At 50.7% G+C, this 19,509-nt stretch overlaps 1 protein-coding gene across 1 annotated transcript in view; it reads left to right on the top strand.

The window, feature by feature from the left end:
• ppp1r12a (protein phosphatase 1, regulatory subunit 12A) overlaps positions 1-19,306 on the top strand; it is a gene marked incomplete at both ends in the record, with an annotated part of 84,788 nt that extends 65,482 nt beyond the window's left edge. The window contains 11 exons of the mRNA XM_080537489.1: positions 21-111; positions 1,009-1,191; positions 3,725-3,902; positions 4,998-5,119; positions 5,967-6,032; positions 9,133-9,149; positions 9,684-9,804; positions 10,426-10,530; positions 10,768-10,815; positions 12,453-12,503; positions 19,220-19,306. Coding sequence (XP_080393615.1) covers positions 21-111; positions 1,009-1,191; positions 3,725-3,902; positions 4,998-5,119; positions 5,967-6,032; positions 9,133-9,149; positions 9,684-9,804; positions 10,426-10,530; positions 10,768-10,815; positions 12,453-12,503; positions 19,220-19,306 — 1,069 coding nt within the window. The remainder of the gene's footprint in view (positions 1-20; positions 112-1,008; positions 1,192-3,724; positions 3,903-4,997; positions 5,120-5,966; positions 6,033-9,132; positions 9,150-9,683; positions 9,805-10,425; positions 10,531-10,767; positions 10,816-12,452; positions 12,504-19,219) is intronic.
• Between the last annotated feature and the right edge of the window lie 203 nt (positions 19,307-19,509).

Genomic DNA, 19,509 nt, shown 5'->3' with positions numbered 1-19,509 from the left:
CCTGTCTGTCCTTGTTGCAGGTCGTACCTCACGCCTGTCAGAGATGAGGAGTCTGAGTCCCAGAGGAAAGCCCGGTCCAGACAGGCCCGGCAGTCCAGGAGGTCCACACAGGTTAGTCCCCCCCTCCCTCCTCCTCACCTCCCTCCCTCTGGGGTCCACACAGGTTAGTCCCCCCCCTCCCTCCTCCACACCTCCCTCCCACCTCCCTCCCCCTGAGGTGTGTCTGTAGTCTAGGAGGTCCAGGTTAGGATTGATCTAATGTAAACACCATGGTGACGAGCAGTGTGTCCTGAGCCCAGTGAAGGCTGGAGTTTATGGAATGATAAATGTTTTAACATATCCTTCTTAAAACGTAGCGTAATGCCGTTGTGTGGCTTTGTTTAATTGTAGCTGCGCTTAGTGTCGCTGAACGTTGACAGTTTTTTTTTTGTTGGTTTATTGCAGGAACATCACAATTAGTGTAAACTGGCACAAATACCAAAGCGTGGCAGAGTTGTTATGAGGAGAGGCTTGTTGTTTACAAGCTGAGGGAGTTTGGGCTGTTCCCTCTCCTCGTCTCACACGCCGTTTCCATAGCCGTCTCGAACACACTCGGAATCAACAAAATATGTTTCTGCTTAAACCTCCCAAATGACCTATTAAATTGTACACTCATTAATACAGAAATAAAGTTGACACAATGAGTGTCTGTAATGAGTTAGAAACATTCCCCCGGAATAAAGCTCTCCACAGATAATTCGTTACAGACGACCATTTTGTTGCGTCTCTTCCTTCAAAATGGCTGAACAGGGATGGATGGGGCTTGGGACTTTCCTCCACACAGAAGTTCACCCGTGTCTGAACCTTCTACCTTCTCTCCCAGGGCGTGACTCACTGACCCCTAACCCTAACCTTCTACCTTCTCTCCCAGGGCGTGACTGTCACTGACCCCTAACCCTAACCTTCTACCTTCTCTCCCAGGGCGTGACTCACTGACCCCTAACCCTAACCTTCTACCTTCTCTCCCAGGGCGTGACTCTCACTGACCTGCAGGAGGCAGAGAAGACTATCGTCCGGAGCCGCCCCCTCCGCACCCGCGAGGAGGAGAACCAGGAAAAGGAGAAGCAGGACAAGGAGAAGCAGCAGGAGGAGAAGAAGGAGACGGAGGTCAAGGAGGATGACTACAGGTCCAGGTACCGCAGCTTCGAAGAGGTACGAGGCTTCCTGCATTTCTGCCACATCGAAAAATCCCTGTTGGGTTTTGCAAGACTGTCACAACAAGAGTTCTAACTGACAAGTGTTCTAACTGACAAGAGTTCTAACTGACAAGTGTTCTAACTGACAAGAGTTCTAACTGACAAGTGTTCTAACTGACAAGTGTTCTAACTAACAAGAGTTCTAACTGACAAGAGTTCTAACTGACAAGTGTTCTAACTAACAAGTGTTCTAACTAACAAGAGTTCTAACCAGTGGCGGCTGGCCGATAGAGGGCGCTGGGGCGCCGCCCCCACCTTCACTTCCTAGTTGCGATTTGTAAAAGTTTTTTAAAAAAATAAACATTGTTTATTCACAAAATGCGGCTGATATTCTGTCGGCGCCTATCAGCATTCATTAAAAATCCTCCAATACAATAAACATTTTATCTGTGTGTGTGTAAAATTCACTGTTAAAATACATAGGGGGAGGAGTCGGGGCGCCGGCCGAATGCAAGTCTATGGCAGGCCAAATACTTTTGGCTTACACGTGAGCTGTAGCAGCGCTCCAATTGGCTGTCTCCTATTTCTCGGCCGGGGCGCAAAAATTATAGGCTTACCTAGGCTGCAGCCTAGGGCCACTACCACTAGGGGTAGTAAAAATAAAAAAATGCCCTGAATATCCCTGAATATCCGGTTGTTAAGTCTGACGTCAAACGTGACGTTTTGCAATTTCCGGCTCCAAACCAGAAATACATCATTGTGCGCGCGACGCGAGAGAGTTTTTGCCGGGTGAGATGTCTTCAGATAGAAAGTAAGCAAGTTGAAACGTTAGCAAATATAATTGCTGAGTGTTCTAACAGAGAAAGTTGGTTATAATTGGTCGTTATTATTGTGACTAGAAAGTGTCTGACTGACACTTGACAATGACTATAATTCCATTGTAAATAGTGTCAAAGAACTATCAAGCTAGCTAGCTAGCTCAGAGGTGATGAGATGAGCTAGTCTGCTGCACACATGCCAGCTAACGGCCAAGCTCCACCATGGCCATCGAGCGTTGCGTCAGCGTTGCGTCTAATGTGCGTTGCGTCCGAAATTGGGATCAAATGCATTGTAATCAATGAAAGGTGCTCCACCTGCTGCGTTGCGTCAGCGTTGCGTCAGCGTTGCGTCAGCGTTGCGTCCGATGGCTGCGTCCAAAGTAGACATTCAAAAAAGTTTGATTTTTGACGGTGGACGCAGACGTCACAATGAGACCAATTGTACCACGTGGTACCACGGACAGCTCCAAGTACGAGCTAGCCAGTGGAGCTAGAGTAGAACGTTGACGTTGACGCAACGTTGACGCAACGCAGCAGGTGGAGCTTGGACAACGGGAAGTTGACGCAACGCCGATAGCGAGTTGACGCAAGGCAGCAGGTGGAGCTTGGCCGTAAAGAGCTAACTGGAGGCACTTTATTATTTTACTTAAGTTAAATTAGATATACAATCTTTCTTATTCTGCTAGAATTGGGCTTCATTGGTAATACCATAATGGCATATTTACAGTACATGGACAGTGGATTGAAGCATTTGAAATGTCTGTTTTGTATAGTATAGTTGGACATTTTTTTCCAGGTGAGAGAGTAATGTCAAAATGACATTATCTGACTGCATTGCCCACAGCAATCCAAAATTCAATTATAATTATGTTATAAATTGATATGGATCAATTTATACCTCTTATTAGATTATAAATACTCTGGTTGTTATGTTTGCCTTTTGGTTGACAGCAAAAGGGAGAGAGGAGGATAGGGAGGGAGAGAAGGAGAGAGAGCAGGATGGTGTCGGCACACCAGAGAGAGAGAGAGAGAGAGAGAGAGAGCAAGAACCAGGTGAGAAAGTGGACAGGTAGTCAAGACCACATAAGTAAGTGGCCTTGAGAACCTAATGGCCCATAGGGAAGGAGCCTATCTCCTGTTTCCGTAGCGTGAGGCGGCTTAATGTACAAGTTAGTACACCCCCTGGACATGACGCTGGTATGTCGCAGGGTCTTACCCCCTGACAAGTGTTCTAACTGACAAGTGTTCTAACTGACAAGTGTTCTAACTAACAAGAGTTCTAACTGACAAGTGTTCTAACTGACAAGTGTTCTAACTGACAAGTGTTCTAACTGACAAGTGTTCTAACTGACAAGAGTTCTAACTGACAAGAGTTCTAACTGACAAGAGTTCTAACTGACAAGAGTTCTAACTGACAAGAGTTCTAACTGACAAGAGTTCTAACTGACAAGAGTTCTAACTGACAAGAGTTCTAACTGACAAGAGTTCTAACTAACAAGAGTTCTAACTGACAAGAGTTCTAACTAACAATGTTTTTCGTGACTTTTCTGTTCAAGTCACGGTTGTCGTTCTCACTAGGTACGGTTTGGTAAACCGCGCTGTCGTCTCTCTCTCTCTCTCTCTCTCTCTCTCTCTCTCTCTCTCTCTCTCTCTCTCTCTCTCTCTCTCTCTCTCTCTCTCTCTCTCTCTCTCTTTGTCTCTCTCTCTCTCTCTCTCTCTCTCTCTGTCCAGACCTACCAGCGCTACCGGCCCTCCTCCACCTCCACCTCCACCACCTCCACCCTCACCACCGCCTCCACCCCGGCCTCCACCGCCACCCTGTCCTCCTCCTCCTCCTCCCTCAACAGGCCCAACAGCCTGACAGGCATCACCTCCTCCTACAGCCGCGCCTCCAGGGACACGGAGAAAGGTCCGGCATGGAACACATCTACACACACACACACACACACAAACACTGGAACCACACACACACACACACTGGAACCACACACACACACACACACACACTGGAACCACACACACACACACACACACACACACACACACACACTCACACACTGGAACCACACACACACTCACACACTGGAACCACACACACACACACACACACACACTGGAACCACACACACACACGCACACACTAGCCTCAGGCAGATCTCTGCTTGTCTTCGTTGCATGAATATGGAATCGTGACTATATATAGTTATGTACATACCTTACTGCATTAATACCCTACGGTGATTGATGCACATGGCTTACTTGTGGAAACTGAACACACACGCACACACACACACACACACACACAGACAGTATACACACGCTTTTCACTTCACCGCTATTAAAGGTGCGCCAACGAAATGCCCCCAGAAAAGGTCAAATATAGACACACAATATAAATTCCGTGGCTGGCTCAGTACCCGGCCTTATTGTAAAGCCGTGCGAGCGCAGACAGGTTCAGCTGAACCCCCCCCAGCCACATTCACATGGGAAATGTGCCACATGCAGATTAAGAAGATGGAGAAGCACGGATCAGGTTGCCTTAAATTAAATAGCTTCTCTCCTCAAAAGAATAACCCCAGTAAAGCATCCCTAGGATCCCTAGGACAGAATTAAGCCTTTCTGTTTCCCCCAGAGACAGAAACAGTGTCCACTTTGTGTTCCCAGGGCCAAAGCTGCTTTCTCTGAACCCGAGCCAACCCTCAATTGTTCTCCTAAGCCCGCTTGTGCAACCGAATGAACAGAAGGATCTGACTTAGGTTATGATGAATTTAAAAAACGTTTTCTTTTATGTGATCCTCCGGGTACTTAATGATCGCTGGTCAATCTGCGTGATATCCAACTGTCACGCGCAGGCTTGTGGTCCGTTTAGAACTCTCTTATTCGAATTCTGTCGGTTTGAGATCGATGCGGAGCGGTCCGCGGTCGTCCCGACACGTTCACCCAACCTGGCCCAGTCATGCAGACAGACAGCAGACACTCACTCTACTGTTTGTGTGATGGACAGAATCTGACAAGACGGAGGAGGAGAAGGAGGGCGAGGACAAGTCCCAGCCTCGCTCCATACGGGATCGCCGGCGGCCCCGAGAGAAGAGACGCTCCACCGGGGTGTCCTTCTGGACCCTGGACGTAAGACACACACACATACACACACACACACACACACACACACACTGGGGTGTCCTTCTGGACCCAGGACGTAAGACACACACACACACACACACACACACACACACTGGGGTGTCCTTCTGGACCCAGGACGTAAGACACACACACACACACGCTCCACTGGGGTGTCCTTCTGGACCCAGGACGTAAGACACACACACACACACACACACACACACACACACACAGCTGATTTGAGATCTACGGCTCTAACTGATTCAGCAGTACAACTCCTCCGACAAGGAGCTACACAGTCTAGGAGCTACACAGTCTAGGAACTACACACACACACAGTCTAGGAACTACACAGTCTAGGAACTACACAGTCTAGGAACTACACACACACACAGTCTAGGAACTACACAGTCTAGGAACTACACAGTCTAGGAACTACACAGTCTAGGAACTACACAGTCTAGGAGCTACACAGTCTAGGAGCTACACAGTCTAGGAACTACACAGTCTAGGAGCTACACAGTCTAGGAACTACACAGTCTAGGAACTACACAGTCTAGGAACTACACAGTCTAGGAGCTACACAGTCTAGAAACTACACAGTCTAGGAACTACACAGTCTAGGAACTACACAGTCTAGGAGCTACACAGTCTAGGAACTACACACACACACAGTCTAGGAACTACACACACACAGTCTAGGAGCTACACAGTCTAGGAGCTACACAGTCTAGGAGCTGCACAGTCTCACAGCTCCTGACATTCCGTGTGCTTTTAGACTTTTAATGGCTGAAGATAATAGTGTCCTGCGGTGGTGGGTGACCCCTCTCCCGTGTCACTTCCTGTGTTCCAGAGTGATGAGAACGACCCGGACCAGCTGTCTGACTCAGAGGAAGGCAGCACCAAGGGCGACCCTCAGGTAACCTCTCGCCTCTAACCCCAACCCTAACCCTCAGGTAACCTCTCACCTCTAACCCTAACCCTCAGGTAACCTCTCGCCTCTAACCCCAACCCTAACCCTCAGGTAACCTCTCACCTCTAACCCTAACCCTCATGTAACCTCTCACCTCTAACCCCAACCCTAACCCTCATGTAACCTCTCACCTCTAACCCCAACCCTAACCCTCAGGTAACCTCTCACCTCTAACCCCAACCCTAACCCTCAGGTAACCTCTCACCTCTAACCCTAACCCTCATGTAACCTCTCACCTCTAACCCTTACCCTCAGGTAACCTCTCACCTCTAACCCTAACCCTCAGGTAACCTCTCACCTCTCGCCACGCGCCCTCGGCCACATCCCCACCCCGGCCCTAAAGCAGAGAGGCTCAGAGGCCAATCAGGGAGGAAGGGACTCTTTTGTCAGAACATCTTTGGTCGTCTTCACTATGGAGAATCGAGACCTTTCCTGTGACACACACACGTACACACACACACGTATCCTGTAGGTTTCTCTCTTTCGTCACCTCTCATCCTCTCATCTTGTAGAGTCACGGCCAAGCCAGGCTTCTCTTTGATTTGTCTTTTGAACTGCTGTACAGTAAAGACTTCCTCCTCCCTCCCTCCCTCCATTCTTTTATTTTCTTTCTCCGTCTCTACCTGCTGACTTTGGAATTAATAGCTCCCCTTTTCCCCATCTTCCTGTGATTGTCCCGTTCCTATGGCGACCTCGCTAACCAAAAGGCAATCTCTCAACCCTGGTTCAATACGTTCCCCAAACAATCCGCTGCTGCACAAAGGGAACATGGCCTACTGATGTCTACTGATGTCACGGTGCATTGTGGGAGTAATCAGAGAGGTTGAAACTCCTTCCATTTTCATTCTTAGGAACATTGTAGAGTTAGAAAAAGAAAAACACACAAAAAAATGTTTCACCAAATTCTATAGGCTGGTTACTATGGTTACTACAGGACTGTTCTATAGACTAGTTACAATGGTTACTACAGGGCTGTTCTATAGACTAGTTACTATGGTTACTACAGGGCTGTTCTATAGACTAGTTACTATGGTTACTACAGGGCTGTTCTATAGACTAGTTACTATGGTTACTACAGGGCTGTTCTATAGACTAGTTACTATGGTTACTACAGGGCTGTTCTACAGGCTATCTTGAGAGGAATCAGACAGATTTCCAGACGTCCTTCAGTCTCTTGGTCTCTGTGCAGTGACACACATTTCCAGAACCCCTGTGCAGGGTTGTTGTGCTGTGTCTGGAGGAGGGGGAGGAGGGGGAGGAGGAGGGGGAGGAGGGGGAGGGGGAGGAGGAGGGGGGGGAGGAGGGGGGGGAGGAGGGGGAGGAGGAAGGTCAGTGCGACTCCCTGAGACGGAGTCTCTTAGCCGTGACTTCCTGTTAGCCTGGGCGTGTCCCGGGTGGCGGGGGGGGGGCAGACAGCCGTTCTGGCTCCGGATCAGACACACGCGGCAGGGAGGAGGAGGAGGAGGAGGAGGGAGCAGCCAGCTCTCCTCTCTTTGTTGTTGGGGGCCGCACGCTGGGGCGGGGGCCATGCTGGGGCGGGGCCGCGGCAAAACACAAAAAAAGGAAACGGGCCATTATCTCTGCATGGACAGGCTCACTCTCCCCCTCAGAACGCTCGCAACCTCCACCCCCCCAACCTCCACCCCCCCAGACATGTCCGCTTGTTCCACCAGGCTGTAAGGCAGCAGCCCTCTGTGTGGCAGCAACCAGAATGACTTAGCTTCATTCCGACACTTAAACTAAACATTGAACTCATCCACAGTCTCTGGGAGCTGGTGGGTTCCTGCCCCCATGCTGCATGTCTCCTAACCTTTAGAAGGTTCAAAGCAGGTTTTGGTGTGTTTGTGGGAAGCAGCTGATTTTTCCATCCCAACCTGCAATCAAGAGCTGTTGTATGAGTCCACGCCGCTCTGATGTCTGCAAGACCTGCTGACACCAAAGTACTTTTCCTGGCAATTAGCTTCAGGAAGCTACAGGGCTGGTCCTCTAACCCCCCCCCCCCCCCTCCACTGCCTGCTGTCTAACCCCCCCTCCTCTGCCTGCTGTCTAACCCCCCCCCTCCTCCACTACCTGCTGTCTAACCCCCCTCCTCCTCTGCCTGCTGTCTAACCCCCCCCCTCCTCTGTCTGCTGTCTAACCCCCCTCCTCTGTCTGCTGTCTAACCCCCCCCCTCCTCCACTACCTGCTGTCTAACCCCCCTCCTCCTCTGCCTGCTGTCTAACCCCCCCCCTCCTCTGTCTGCTGTCTAACCCCCCTCCTCTGTCTGCTGTCTAACCCCCCCCCTCCTCCACTACCTGCTGTCTAACCCCCCTCCTCCTCTGCCTGCTGTCTAACCCCCCCCCTCCTCTGTCTGCTGTCTAACCCCCCCCCCCCCCCCTCCACTGTCTGCTGTCTAACCCCACACTCTGAAGGCTCTGCTGGTGCAGCGTGAGTTAGAAGCAGGGTGTACGGGGGGGGGGGGGGGGGCACTAAGGCCCTGAGGCCTGGCAGGCTTGGCACCTGTTCAGGATTGTGTGTGTGTGTGGGGGGGGCGGGGGACTATAGCTGCAACAGAGAGGTCAGGTGCTTGGAGAGAGAGAGGGAGCTGGAGGAGGGGGGGGGGGGGGGGCGGGGGTGGAGTGGAGTGGGAGAGAGAGTGAGAGAGACAGAACATGTGCAAAGCATGGTTGCTAGCATGGAATATTAACTAAGCAGCACATCTAAATACCTGAATCGTTTCATGTTAGTCGTCTTTAATGCTGGATAACTCGCCACAGTGAGAGAAGCAACTTCTGTACTACCTTGTACACTCCTGATGCCTCCCGCCGTCAACGGGACGTTGCTGATATCGCCACTCTGCTCCGACCGTTGCCGAGCGCAACAACAACAACTAACAACCCTCTAATGCACACTAATTGATCATGTACATTCCAGATGGCGCTCTTGTCTAGACACGAGGGAAACTCAACCACTCTGCATTATGTCAAGTACAACAAGCCTGGCTAGTGTTAACATGGGGTAAAGACATGAAGGTAACTCTCTCCCTTTTTTCTCTTTTCTTTTCCAGAGTGACCGACTGTCCAGGTACGTTCACCTTCTTGATGATAGGGGGGTGGGAGGGGGGTGGGAGGAGGGTCACATGGTAGGAGAGGAGGAGGTCACATGGTAGGATGCAGGGTATCCACGGTGTCTTGAAAAGTATTAAAAGTTGATAAATACATTTTGGGAAAATCAAGACCCTTAATAAGTATTAAAAAGTCTTCTCACGATTTTATGAGATCTTGAATTTTGTAGGTATTTTTCTGAATTAGACTCTGTCCAAAGAGTTTGAGTCCTAAAAACGCTTAGTAAAAGTTTGTGAATGTATTAGTTTTATTAAAAAACAAAGATGAACCGGAAATCATGTTGTATGATAGTGCTCTAGTCTGTTGCAAACTCAAACTGTTAAGTTAAAGATGTCACTGATGTTACAGCTCGAAGTGGCGGTGAGGTCTGGAAAAATATTGACACGGTCTTTTAAAAAGTCTTAGAAAGGTATTGAAATTAACCTCCAGATTCCTGTATATGCCCTGAGTAGGAGATGAGGTCACATGGTAGGCTTTCTATTGTTCTCCACAGGAACGAGAGCAGCACTTCAGCCTCCGACCGCTATGACCACCTGGGTAGCCGTGGCTACGGCGAGGGTCGGAGGTCATACACGAGCAGGCTGGACAGAGATGACAGCACTGACTATAAGAAGGTAAGAGAGACAACACTGACTATAAGAAGATATGAGAGACAACACTGACTATAAGAAGATACGAGACAGCACCGTTAACTGCAACACTAGCCCAGCATCAACCTCAGTCAACCTCAGTCACGTCTCACCAGATGGAATAACCACCGCTTCAGAACTAGGGGTGTTTCTCTGCTCTGAGGGTTGACTGTAGGAAGGAGTACTGTCATAAGCGCATCTTTATGGAGGAGTACTGTCATAAGCGTGTCTTTATGGAGGAGTACTGTCATAAGCGTATCTTTATGAAGGAGTACTGTCATAAGCGTATCTTTATGAAGGAGTACTGTCATAAGCGTATCTTGCGTACATTTCTCTTCAGTATGACTGTTGCGGCTTTGCTGTGGGGGTTTAGCTGTGTTCTCCTGACTGACATGTTGACATGTTCTGTCCCTCTCTTCTCCTCAGCTCTATGAGCAGATCTGACATGTTCTGTCCCTCTCCCTCCCTCAGCTCTATGAGCAGATCTGACATGTTCTGTCCCTCTCCCTCCCTCAGCTCTATGAGCAGATCTGACATGTTCTGTCCCTCTCCCTCCCTCAGCTCTATGAGCAGATCTGACATGTTCTGTCCCTCTCTTCTCCTCAGCTCTATGAGCAGATCCTGGCTGAGAACGAGAAGCTGAAGGCTCAGTTACGTGACACGGACCTGGAGCTGACAGACCTGAAAGTACAGCTGGAGAAGGCTACACAGGTAAGGGGGTGGGGGGGGGGGGGGGGGGTAGCAGCCACACAGGTAGGGGGATGGGGGGGGGTAGCAGCCACACAGGTACTGTAGGGGCTGCACAGTAGTACTGTAGTGTTCATGTTGACATTAGACAGACAGTCATCAGGAGGAGACAGGACCGCTCCTCTGTGGTTGTTTAACTCTTCAACCCTGCGTGTGTCTGTGGTTGTTAACACGTCAACCCTGCGTGTGTTTGTGTTGCAGAGGCAGGAGCGCTTTGCTGACCGGTCGCAGCTTGAGATGGAGAAAAGGGTAATGACTGATTTTATTTGTTTTTTTCCTTTAACGCTCCAATTTGTGTTTATGTTCAGCTTAGTGTAACAGGTGTGCTCTTACTGTGGTCAAAGACAAACAATCCTATTACTGTTATATAATGAATTTATTCTGTAGATAAACTTTAAGTTCGATCTAATTTGAAAGTGATACAAATGAAAGAGCTAGCTAGAAGAATGTTTCCCATGTTTGTTATGATGTCTTTGCCCTAACTGAGTACATAGTCGTAGTAGTAGTGGTTAACAGCATGGTAATGATGCCAACTGGTTTATGTCTGAAGGTTGCGAGCAGACACCAGTACCAGCTGGGGGGTAGGATGGTCTTATGGTCTTAACCTGAGTTCCCACAGTGTACTGCCTCTGCTGCTGGCTGCTGCCTCACATGTAGCTGGTGGGGGGGGGGGGGGCTGCCGTGGGTGGGTGGGCGGGGGTCCCACCACGGCCCAGAGCACAGAGCACCTTCTCTCACGTGTTGTTGAACCTTTCAGGGCAGCGTGTGTGTGATCACCACCTCTCTGAGGTCTCTCTGACTGTCTGTCTGTCTGTCTGTCTGTCTGTTTGTGAGGGAGTGTACATGGGTGTGTGAGGAAGAGTACATGTGTGTGTGCGGATGGTTCAAATATTCAAATATATCAATGTTTTTTCCCCATTTTGCATGTGCTTTATATACTGTTCATCTTGACAAGTGTTCTTCACCCCCCCCTGTCTCTCATTCCATCTCATCTGATAACTGACCCAAACATCACCCCATCGCCTCTAGCTTATCTTAACCAAACCCATCTCCTATTAATGATCTACCTTGGTTTCTGCTTAAAGTCCAACCAGATTCCAGATCCACCTTCCTGATTCCCCTGGAATTCCCCAGGCCGTTGCGTTCAGCATACCTTCCCAGCAACATACCTTCCAAGCATGGGCATATTCGACCCTTCCTCTACATTGGTCCTGCCAGTACAGCTGTAGTGATCCATGAGTCATTTCATTAGCTTGTCTTCGTCAGAGATCAGAGCAGCATTTCATCCCTTTTAATTTCCCCTAAACCCTCCCATAACCTTTAACCATAGTGTGTGTAACCATAGTGTGTGTAATCAATCAGATTCTCACTGTTATCATCTGTGGCCATCAGAAGCAGACAGTATCTTACTGTACAAACGGCACTAAACCTGCTCTGTAGACTTTAGGTTGGTCTCTCTCTCTCCTGCTTTGACATGCTTTCACCATCATGCGTGTGTCCCCCTGCTCCGTCCTCACCCTCCTCCCACCCCCCTCCCACCCCCCTATCATCATGAAGCTCCGCAGACTGCACCTGAGTTATGCCCCTTCTGACATGAACAAGCTGGTCTGACTCCAGCTAGGCCTGACTGGCCCTGCCAGAGTCACTCCAGGCTCCGTGTGTGTGTGTGTGTGTGTGTGTGTGTGTGTGTGTGTGTGTGTGTGTGGGGCTGTGTGTGTGTGTGTGTTGGGGAGGGGGGGGGGCATAACTGGTGCAGAGTGTGGAGCCTGTCTATGGTTGGTTGCGTGTGTGTGTGGAGCTTCCTGTCCTGAGCTGTGTGTGTGTAGGCTCATCTGCCCTCTGGTAAACCAGGGTTAACATGTGTGTGTCGTCCCCCCCCCCCACAGGAAAGAAGAGCGCTAGAAAGGAAGATCTCTGAGATGGAGGAGGAACTCAAGGTACTGCTCACCTGCCTCACCTGGCCTTACCTGGCTGGCCTTCCCCAGGACCAGTGTTGCTCTGTGTGGTTGTGGGGTGTGGTTGTGTACGGGGGGGTTCGGGGAGTTCATGTCAGCCAGTAGCCAGATATTGTTGAACACACTGCTGTTCTGCTCTGACCTCTAGCTAGGGTTAGCTAGGCCTCTCCGTCTTTAAACACCCTGAGGAAAACACCCAGTGGTGCCTGAAGACGACTTCTTAAAATGCACTTTTTTCTTGTTGTTTTAGTTTTTTTTCTTGATCTGCCAAAACGACTGTAGCATTATGGGAGTTTAATTAGTCTCACTGAGGCTGGGGGGTTCTACTGAGGGTGGAGGGTTCTACTGAGGGTTCTACTGAGGGTGGAGGGTTCTACTGAGGGTGGAGGGTTCTACTGAGGGTTCTACTGAGGGTGGAGGGTTCTACTGAGGGTTCTACTGAGGGTGGAGGGTTCTACTGAGGGTGGAGGGTTCTACTGAGGGTTCTACTGAGGGTGGAGGGTTCTACTGAGGGTGGAGGGTTCTACTGAGGGTGGAGGGTTCTACTGAGGGTGGAGGGTTCTACTGAGGGTTCTACTGAGGGTGGAGGGTTCTACTGAGGGTGGAGGGTTCTACTGAGGGTGGAGGGTTCTACTGAGGGTGGAGGGTTCTACTGAGGGTTCTACTGAGGGTGGAGGGTTCTACTGAGGGTGGAGGGTTCTACTGAGGGTTCTACTGAGGGTGGAGGGTTCTACTGAGGCAGGAGGGTTCTACTGAGGGTTCTACTGAGGGTGGAGGGTTCTACTGAGGGTGGAGGGTTCTACTGAGGCTGGAGGGTTCTACTGAGGGTTCTACTGAGGGTGGAGGGTTCTACTGAGGGTTCTACTGAGGGTGGAGGGTTCTACTGAGGCAGGAGGGTTCTACTGAGGGTTCTGCGGTGGTTTCATCATCAACCAGTTGATCTCCCTGTGTTTGACATTGTGGGCAGCAGTAGCAGCAGCTATGTGTCCTCGTGCTGCTGGTGCTGTCAATCACTAACCCCCCCCCCCCCCCTCTGTCATTGGTGCTCCATAAAATAAAAGCCTTGTTTTCCACTGTTAAACCCTCAAGCCCCTCCCCCCTCCCCCCCCCCCCCCCTCCACCATCTTCGGCCGCTGTTTGACCTTAGGCCCTGCGCCACCTGCGCGTGTCTGTGTTGTTCTGTGCTTGTTGACACATTTCGGGTCACTGGATTATAATCTGTTGTGACGTAGATTGTAAACTCCTCTAAGGACACAAGACTGGATGTTGTTCTGGGACACGGGGCAACAAAGTCTGTTATGCTGCTGTCAGCAAGCCGTCTCCCAGCACTGCTGTTCTGTGGTGTCTTATTACTGGGTTATAGTCAGCCCAGACGTCCTATCTCTGTCTCTCTGTCTCTCTCTGTCTCTCTCTGTCTCTCTCTCTGTGTGTCTCTCTCTGTGTCTCTCTCTGTCTCTCTCTCTGTGTCTCTCTCTGTGTGTCTGTCTCTCTGTGTCTCTGTGTCTGTCTCTCTGTGTCTCTGTCTCTCTGTCTTTGTCTCTGTGTCTCTCTCTCTGTGTCTCTGTCTCTCTGTGTCTCTGTCTCTGTGTCTCTGTCTCTGTGTCTCTCTCTGTGTCTCTCTCTCTGTGTCTCTGTGTCTCTGTCTCTGTGTCTCTCTCTGTGTCTCTCTCTCTGTGTCTCTGTGTCTCTCTCTGTCTCTCTCTCTGTCTCTGTGTGTTTGTCTCTCTCTCCCTCCCTCCTAGTGTGCTAGCGTACTATATAGATGTCCATCTCTTCTACATGCCAGCAGGGAAGCTCTTGCCATTCCTTCACAAACTCTGTCCCATTGCTAACAACCTTTTGTCCTGTTCTTCTCTCTGCCTTCTTCATTCTCTTCTTTTCTTTATTCTCTTCTTTTCTCATTTAATGTGTATTGTCCTCTCTTCACTTTTCTTTCATTCTCTCTCCTTCCCGGTTCCCTTTTTATCTGTGTACACCCACCCACCCCCTTCTCCTCCTTCCTGTTCTCTTCCTCACTGTTATGCCCTGCCTCTCTGTCTGTCTCCCTCCCCCCTCCTCTGTCTGTCTCTCTCCTCCCCCCTCCTGTGTCTGTCTCTCTCCTCTTGTCTCCCTCCCCCTCCTCTGTCTGTCTCTCTCCTCTTGTCTCTCCTCCCCCCTCCTCTGTCTGTCTCTCTCCTCCCCCCTCCTCTGTCTGTCTCTCTCCTCTTGTCTCCCTCCCCCTCCTGTGTCTGTCTCTCTCCTCTTGTCTCCCTTCTCCCTCCCCCTCCTATGTCTGTCTCTCTCCTCATGTCTCCCTTCTCCCTCCCCCTCCTATGTCTGTCTCTCTCCTCATGTCTCCCTTCTCCCCCCCCTCCTCTGTCTGTCTCTCTCCTCATGTCTCCCTTCTCCCTCCCCCTCCTATGTCTGTCTCTCTCCTCTTGTCTCCCTTCTCCCTCCCCCTCCTCTGTCTGTCTCTCTCCTCTTGTCTCCCTTCTCCCTCCCCCTCCTATGTCTGTCTCTCTCCTCATGTCTCCCTTCTCCCTCCCCCTCCTATGTCTGTCTCTCTCCTCTTGTCTCCCTTCTCCCTCCCCCTCCTCTGTCTGTCTCTCTCCTCTTGTCTCCCTTCTCCCTCCCCTCCTCTGTCTGTCTCTCTCCTCTTGTCTCCCTTCTCCCTCCCCCCTCCTATGTCTGTCTCTCTCCTCTTGTCTCCCTTCTCCCTCCTCTGTCTGTCTCTCTCCTCTTGTCTCCCTTCTCCCTCCCCCTCCTATGTCTGTCTCTCTCCTCTTGTCTCCCTTCTCCCTCCCCCTCCTATGTCTGTCTCTCCTCTTGTCTCCCTTCTCCCTCCCCCTCCTATGTCTGTCTCTCTCCTCTTGTCTCCCTTCTCCCTCCCCCTCCTCTGTCTGTCTCTCTCCTCTTGTCTCCCTTCTCCCTCCCCCTCCTCTGTCTGTCTCTCTCCTCTTGTCTCCCTTCTCCCTCCCCCTCCTCTGTCTGTCTCTCTCCTCTTGTCTCCCTTCTCCCTCCCCCTCCTCTGTCTGTCTCTCTCCTCTTGTCTCCCTTCTCCCTCCCCCCTCCTATGTCTGTCTCTCTCCTCTTGTCTCCCTTCTCCCTCCCCCTCCTCTGTCTGTCTCTCTCCTCTTGTCTCCCTTCTCCCTCCCCCTCCTCTGTCTGTCTCTCTCCTCTTGTCTCCCTTCTCCCCCCCCCCTCCTCTGTCTGTCTCTCTCCTCCCCCTCCTATGTCTGTCTCTCTCCTCTTGTCTCCCTTCTCCCTCCCCCTCCTATGTCTGTCTCTCTCCTCTTCCTTCTCCCTTCTCCCTCCCCCTCCTATGTCTGTCTCTCTCCTCTTGTCTCCCTTCTCCCTCCCCCTCCTATGTCTGTCTCTCTCCTCTTGTCTCCCTTCTCCCTCCCCCTCCTCTGTCTGTCTCTCTCCTCTTGTCTCCCTTCTCCCCCCTCCTCTGTCTGTCTCTCTCCTCTTGTCTCCCTTCTCCCTCCCCCTCCTCTGTCTGTCTCTCTCCTCTTGTCTCCCTTCTCCCTCCCCCTCCTCTGTCTGTCTCTCTCCTCTTGTCTCCCTTCTCCCTCCCCCTCCTATGTCTGTCTCTCTCCTCTTGTCTCCCTTCTCCCTCCCCCTCCTATGTCTGTCTCTCTCCTCTTGTCTCCCTTCTCCCTCCCCCTCCTATGTCTGTCTCTCTCCTCTTGTCTCCCTTCTCCCCCCCCTCCTCTGTCTGTCTCTCTCCTCTTGTCTCCCTTCTCCCCCCCCTCCTCTGTCTGTCTCTCTCCTCTTGTCTCCCTTCTCCACCCCCTCCTCTGTCTGTCTCTCTCCTCTTGTCTCCCTTCTCCCTCCCCCTCCTCTGTCTGTCTCTCTCCTCTTGTCTCCCTTCTCCCTCCCCCTCCTATGTCTGTCTCTCTCCTCTTGTCTCCCTTCTCCCCCCCCTCCTCTGTCTGTCTCTCCTCATTTCTCCCTCCCCTCCTCTGTCTGTCTCTCTCCTCTTGTCTCCCTTCTCCCTCCCCCTCCTCTGTCTGTCTCTCTCCTCTCTTCTCCCTCCCCCTCCTATGTCTGTCTCTCCTCTTGTCTCCCTTCTCCCCCCCCTCCTCTGTCTGTCTCTCTCCTCATGTCTCCCTTCTCCCCCCCCTCCTCTGTCTGTCTCTCTCCTCTTGTCTCCCTTCTCCCTCCCCCTCCTCTGTCTGTCTCTCTCCTCTTGTCTCCCTTCTCCCCCCCCTCCTCTGTCTGTCTCTCTCCTCTCTTCTCCCTCCCCCTCCTATGTCTGTCTCTCTCCTCTTGTCTCCCTTCTCCCCCCCCTCCTCTGTCTGTCTCTCTCCTCCCCCTCCTGTCTGTCTCTCTCCTCCCCCTCCTGTCTGTCTCCCCCCCCCCTCCTGTGTGTGTCTCTCTCCTCTTGTCTCCCCCTCCTCTCCCCCGCCCCCCTCCTGTGTTGTGGTTTTCCTGCAGAGCGCCCCCCAGGTGAGGCAGGTGCAGGCCCTGCGGCAGGTTAAGGAGCGGTTGCAGGCAGAGAACCGGGCGCTGGCCCGCGTGGTGGCCAAGCTCTCCCAGGCCTACAGCCACCTGTAGCCCCGCCTCCTCACCCCCCACCCCACCCTTCTCATGCTCCATTCGCGCTCCGCCCCGCGCCCATAGACAGGCAGGTGTCCCCAGCCGCCCAGCCGCAGGTTTCCACCTCCCTCCCTCCCTCCCTCCCTCTGCCTCCCCAGAGCTTTTGGTTTTCAGATTGGGGAGTGTGTTTTTTGAATTTTCGACCGGGCACTTTCTCTTTGCAATACACTTAACTGATCATAATACACTTAACTGATCATAATACACTTAACTGATCATAATACACTTAACTGATCATAATACACTTAACTGATCATAATAATCAATCAAATTAATCATATTTACAAAAAATATCTGACTGCTCATTTTCATAATAGGTGTCACTGAACTAAACCTGAATTATAATTGATGGTTAGTTGATACTTGCATACATGTTTTTTTTACAAGCCATCTAAATGTGTAAATGTGCTGTAAAGATGGAAAATGCCCCATGTTTAGTCCTATCCCGCGTGTGACGTCTTGAAGCCTTTACTAGAGTTGTTTACGTTGGCTTGTTCTGGCTTCTCTGCATGAAGTGGCTTTTCTTTTTTGCCTCAAATTGTGGAATTTTTATGGGATGGACGTCCCCCGTCCCCCCCCCTCCCCAGTCCCAACCTGAGTTTAATTTCCCTCCTATAGATGACATCAACCCAGCCTGGGCTCACAACAGGTGTCCTCACAGCCAGGTGCTGTGTACTGGTTAGACATGTGACCTATCCTCCAATTGGCTCTGGTCCTCCACACCTGCTCCCTGCTCAGCGGGATGCCCAGCTCATCACCCGATGAATGTGACATCCACCTGATCCATTCAGGTCTCACACGTTGGTTGACTGTCATCTGTACCATGTTAGAATGCTCTATGATTTCTCCAGTGGACAGTGAAGTTTGGATTCTGCCCCCCCCTATACTGGCCCCCCCCCCCAGTATATTGTGTTGTTTTGTATAGCCCATACTGTGTGTCTCAATTAGGGATCTTTTATAAGACTGGACCAGCTGTCATGTGTTCTACTGCATGGCTTTATGAAACTGCATAGCCGGTTTGTTTTTGATACACATGTGGACATTCTACATGGACGTTACTATTTCTGCCTTTTGTATGTGGTGATATCTTTTGTGTGTGTGTGTGTGTGTGTGTGTGTGTGTGTGTGTGTGCGTGCGCTAGGCAGTTGGACATCCTCATTAAGACTAAGTTCTTCTATTGAGCAGCTTAGGGGTTTAATGAACTCATGTAATTGATTTTTCCAAGTCTTTTGCAGAAGATTTTATACCGTTAACTCACACACATAAATACGATGGCAAAGCAGTGGTATAATTACGCCATTAGTGAATTATACAACAACAATCATTCTATTAAAGTAGGGTTGAGCTGCACCAAGAAAATAGCCTCAGTGAACAGCAGTTAGATGGTAGAAAAGGTAGAAAAGGTAGAAGGAAACGTTCTCAGTTCAGAATCAGAATAGCTTTTATTACCTCCAAGGGTCTTGGACATAGACACTTGCAGCAGGATACAACATCAACAATAATAGAATAAGTGGTTAAGGTAAGTAATAATAAAGTAGAATAAGGTACTAAAGTGATTGTAGTCTTACTACAGTGGGACCAGTCAGTCGTACTGCAGTAGAACAGTAGTGCAACATGCTGTTGTAGCTTCATTCAGCTTAACTGCAAGACGAGCTCATATCTGCTGCCAGGTACAGCAGCAGGGTTTAATGCGGCGATGTGAGTAACGCTCCGTCATGCGTTTCTGTCCTGTACGCGTCCAACAAAGGAACAGTGTTTTGTTGTGAGGGTTTTTGCTGTGCTGTGTGTTTGAAGACTAGACTCCGTTTGTTTCCTGGCTGCCAGTGAGCCAGTCTCTGGTCATGCATGGCTGTTCAGCACAGAGACTGTGGACCGCGGCGTGCTTTGCTCTACTCTCGCGTGAGAACGACGACCGATGATCTGAACAGAGTGGATGTGGAGAGAGACTGTGGCCGTCCAGGACACAGACGCAGACGCAGACGCAGACACAAACACAGACACAGACACAGTGTTGTAGAACTGGACTGAGTGGTGAACTCCTCCCAGTCTGTCAGGACACGTCTAAGCACTCATACTCTCTCTCTCTCTCTCTCCCCCTTTCTCCTTTTCTCTTTCAGACGCTACCGGACCTGAAAGCGGACAACCAGAGGCTAAAGGACGAGAACGGAGCCCTCATTCGAGTCATTAGCAAGCTTTCCAAGTAGAACAGAGCCCCCCACCACCACCACCCCACCCCCCACTCCCCCATGGCAGTGACTAATGGAATTGCACATTTAGATATTAATTGCAACAGACATCAACAACAAGAAGAATCCTTCTCCCATCTCTGTCCTCCTCCCCCGCAGCACCCCACACCCCCCCCCCCTCTCCACCCACTCCACCCCCCCCTCTCCACCCTAGGTTGTTA

This window comes from Nansenia antarctica, assembly GCF_963989245.1.
Source record: "Nansenia antarctica genome assembly, chromosome: 8".
NCBI classification, from domain to species: domain Eukaryota; kingdom Metazoa; phylum Chordata; class Actinopteri; order Argentiniformes; family Microstomatidae; genus Nansenia; species Nansenia antarctica.
This window is presented reverse-complemented; position numbering and strand designations above follow the sequence as displayed.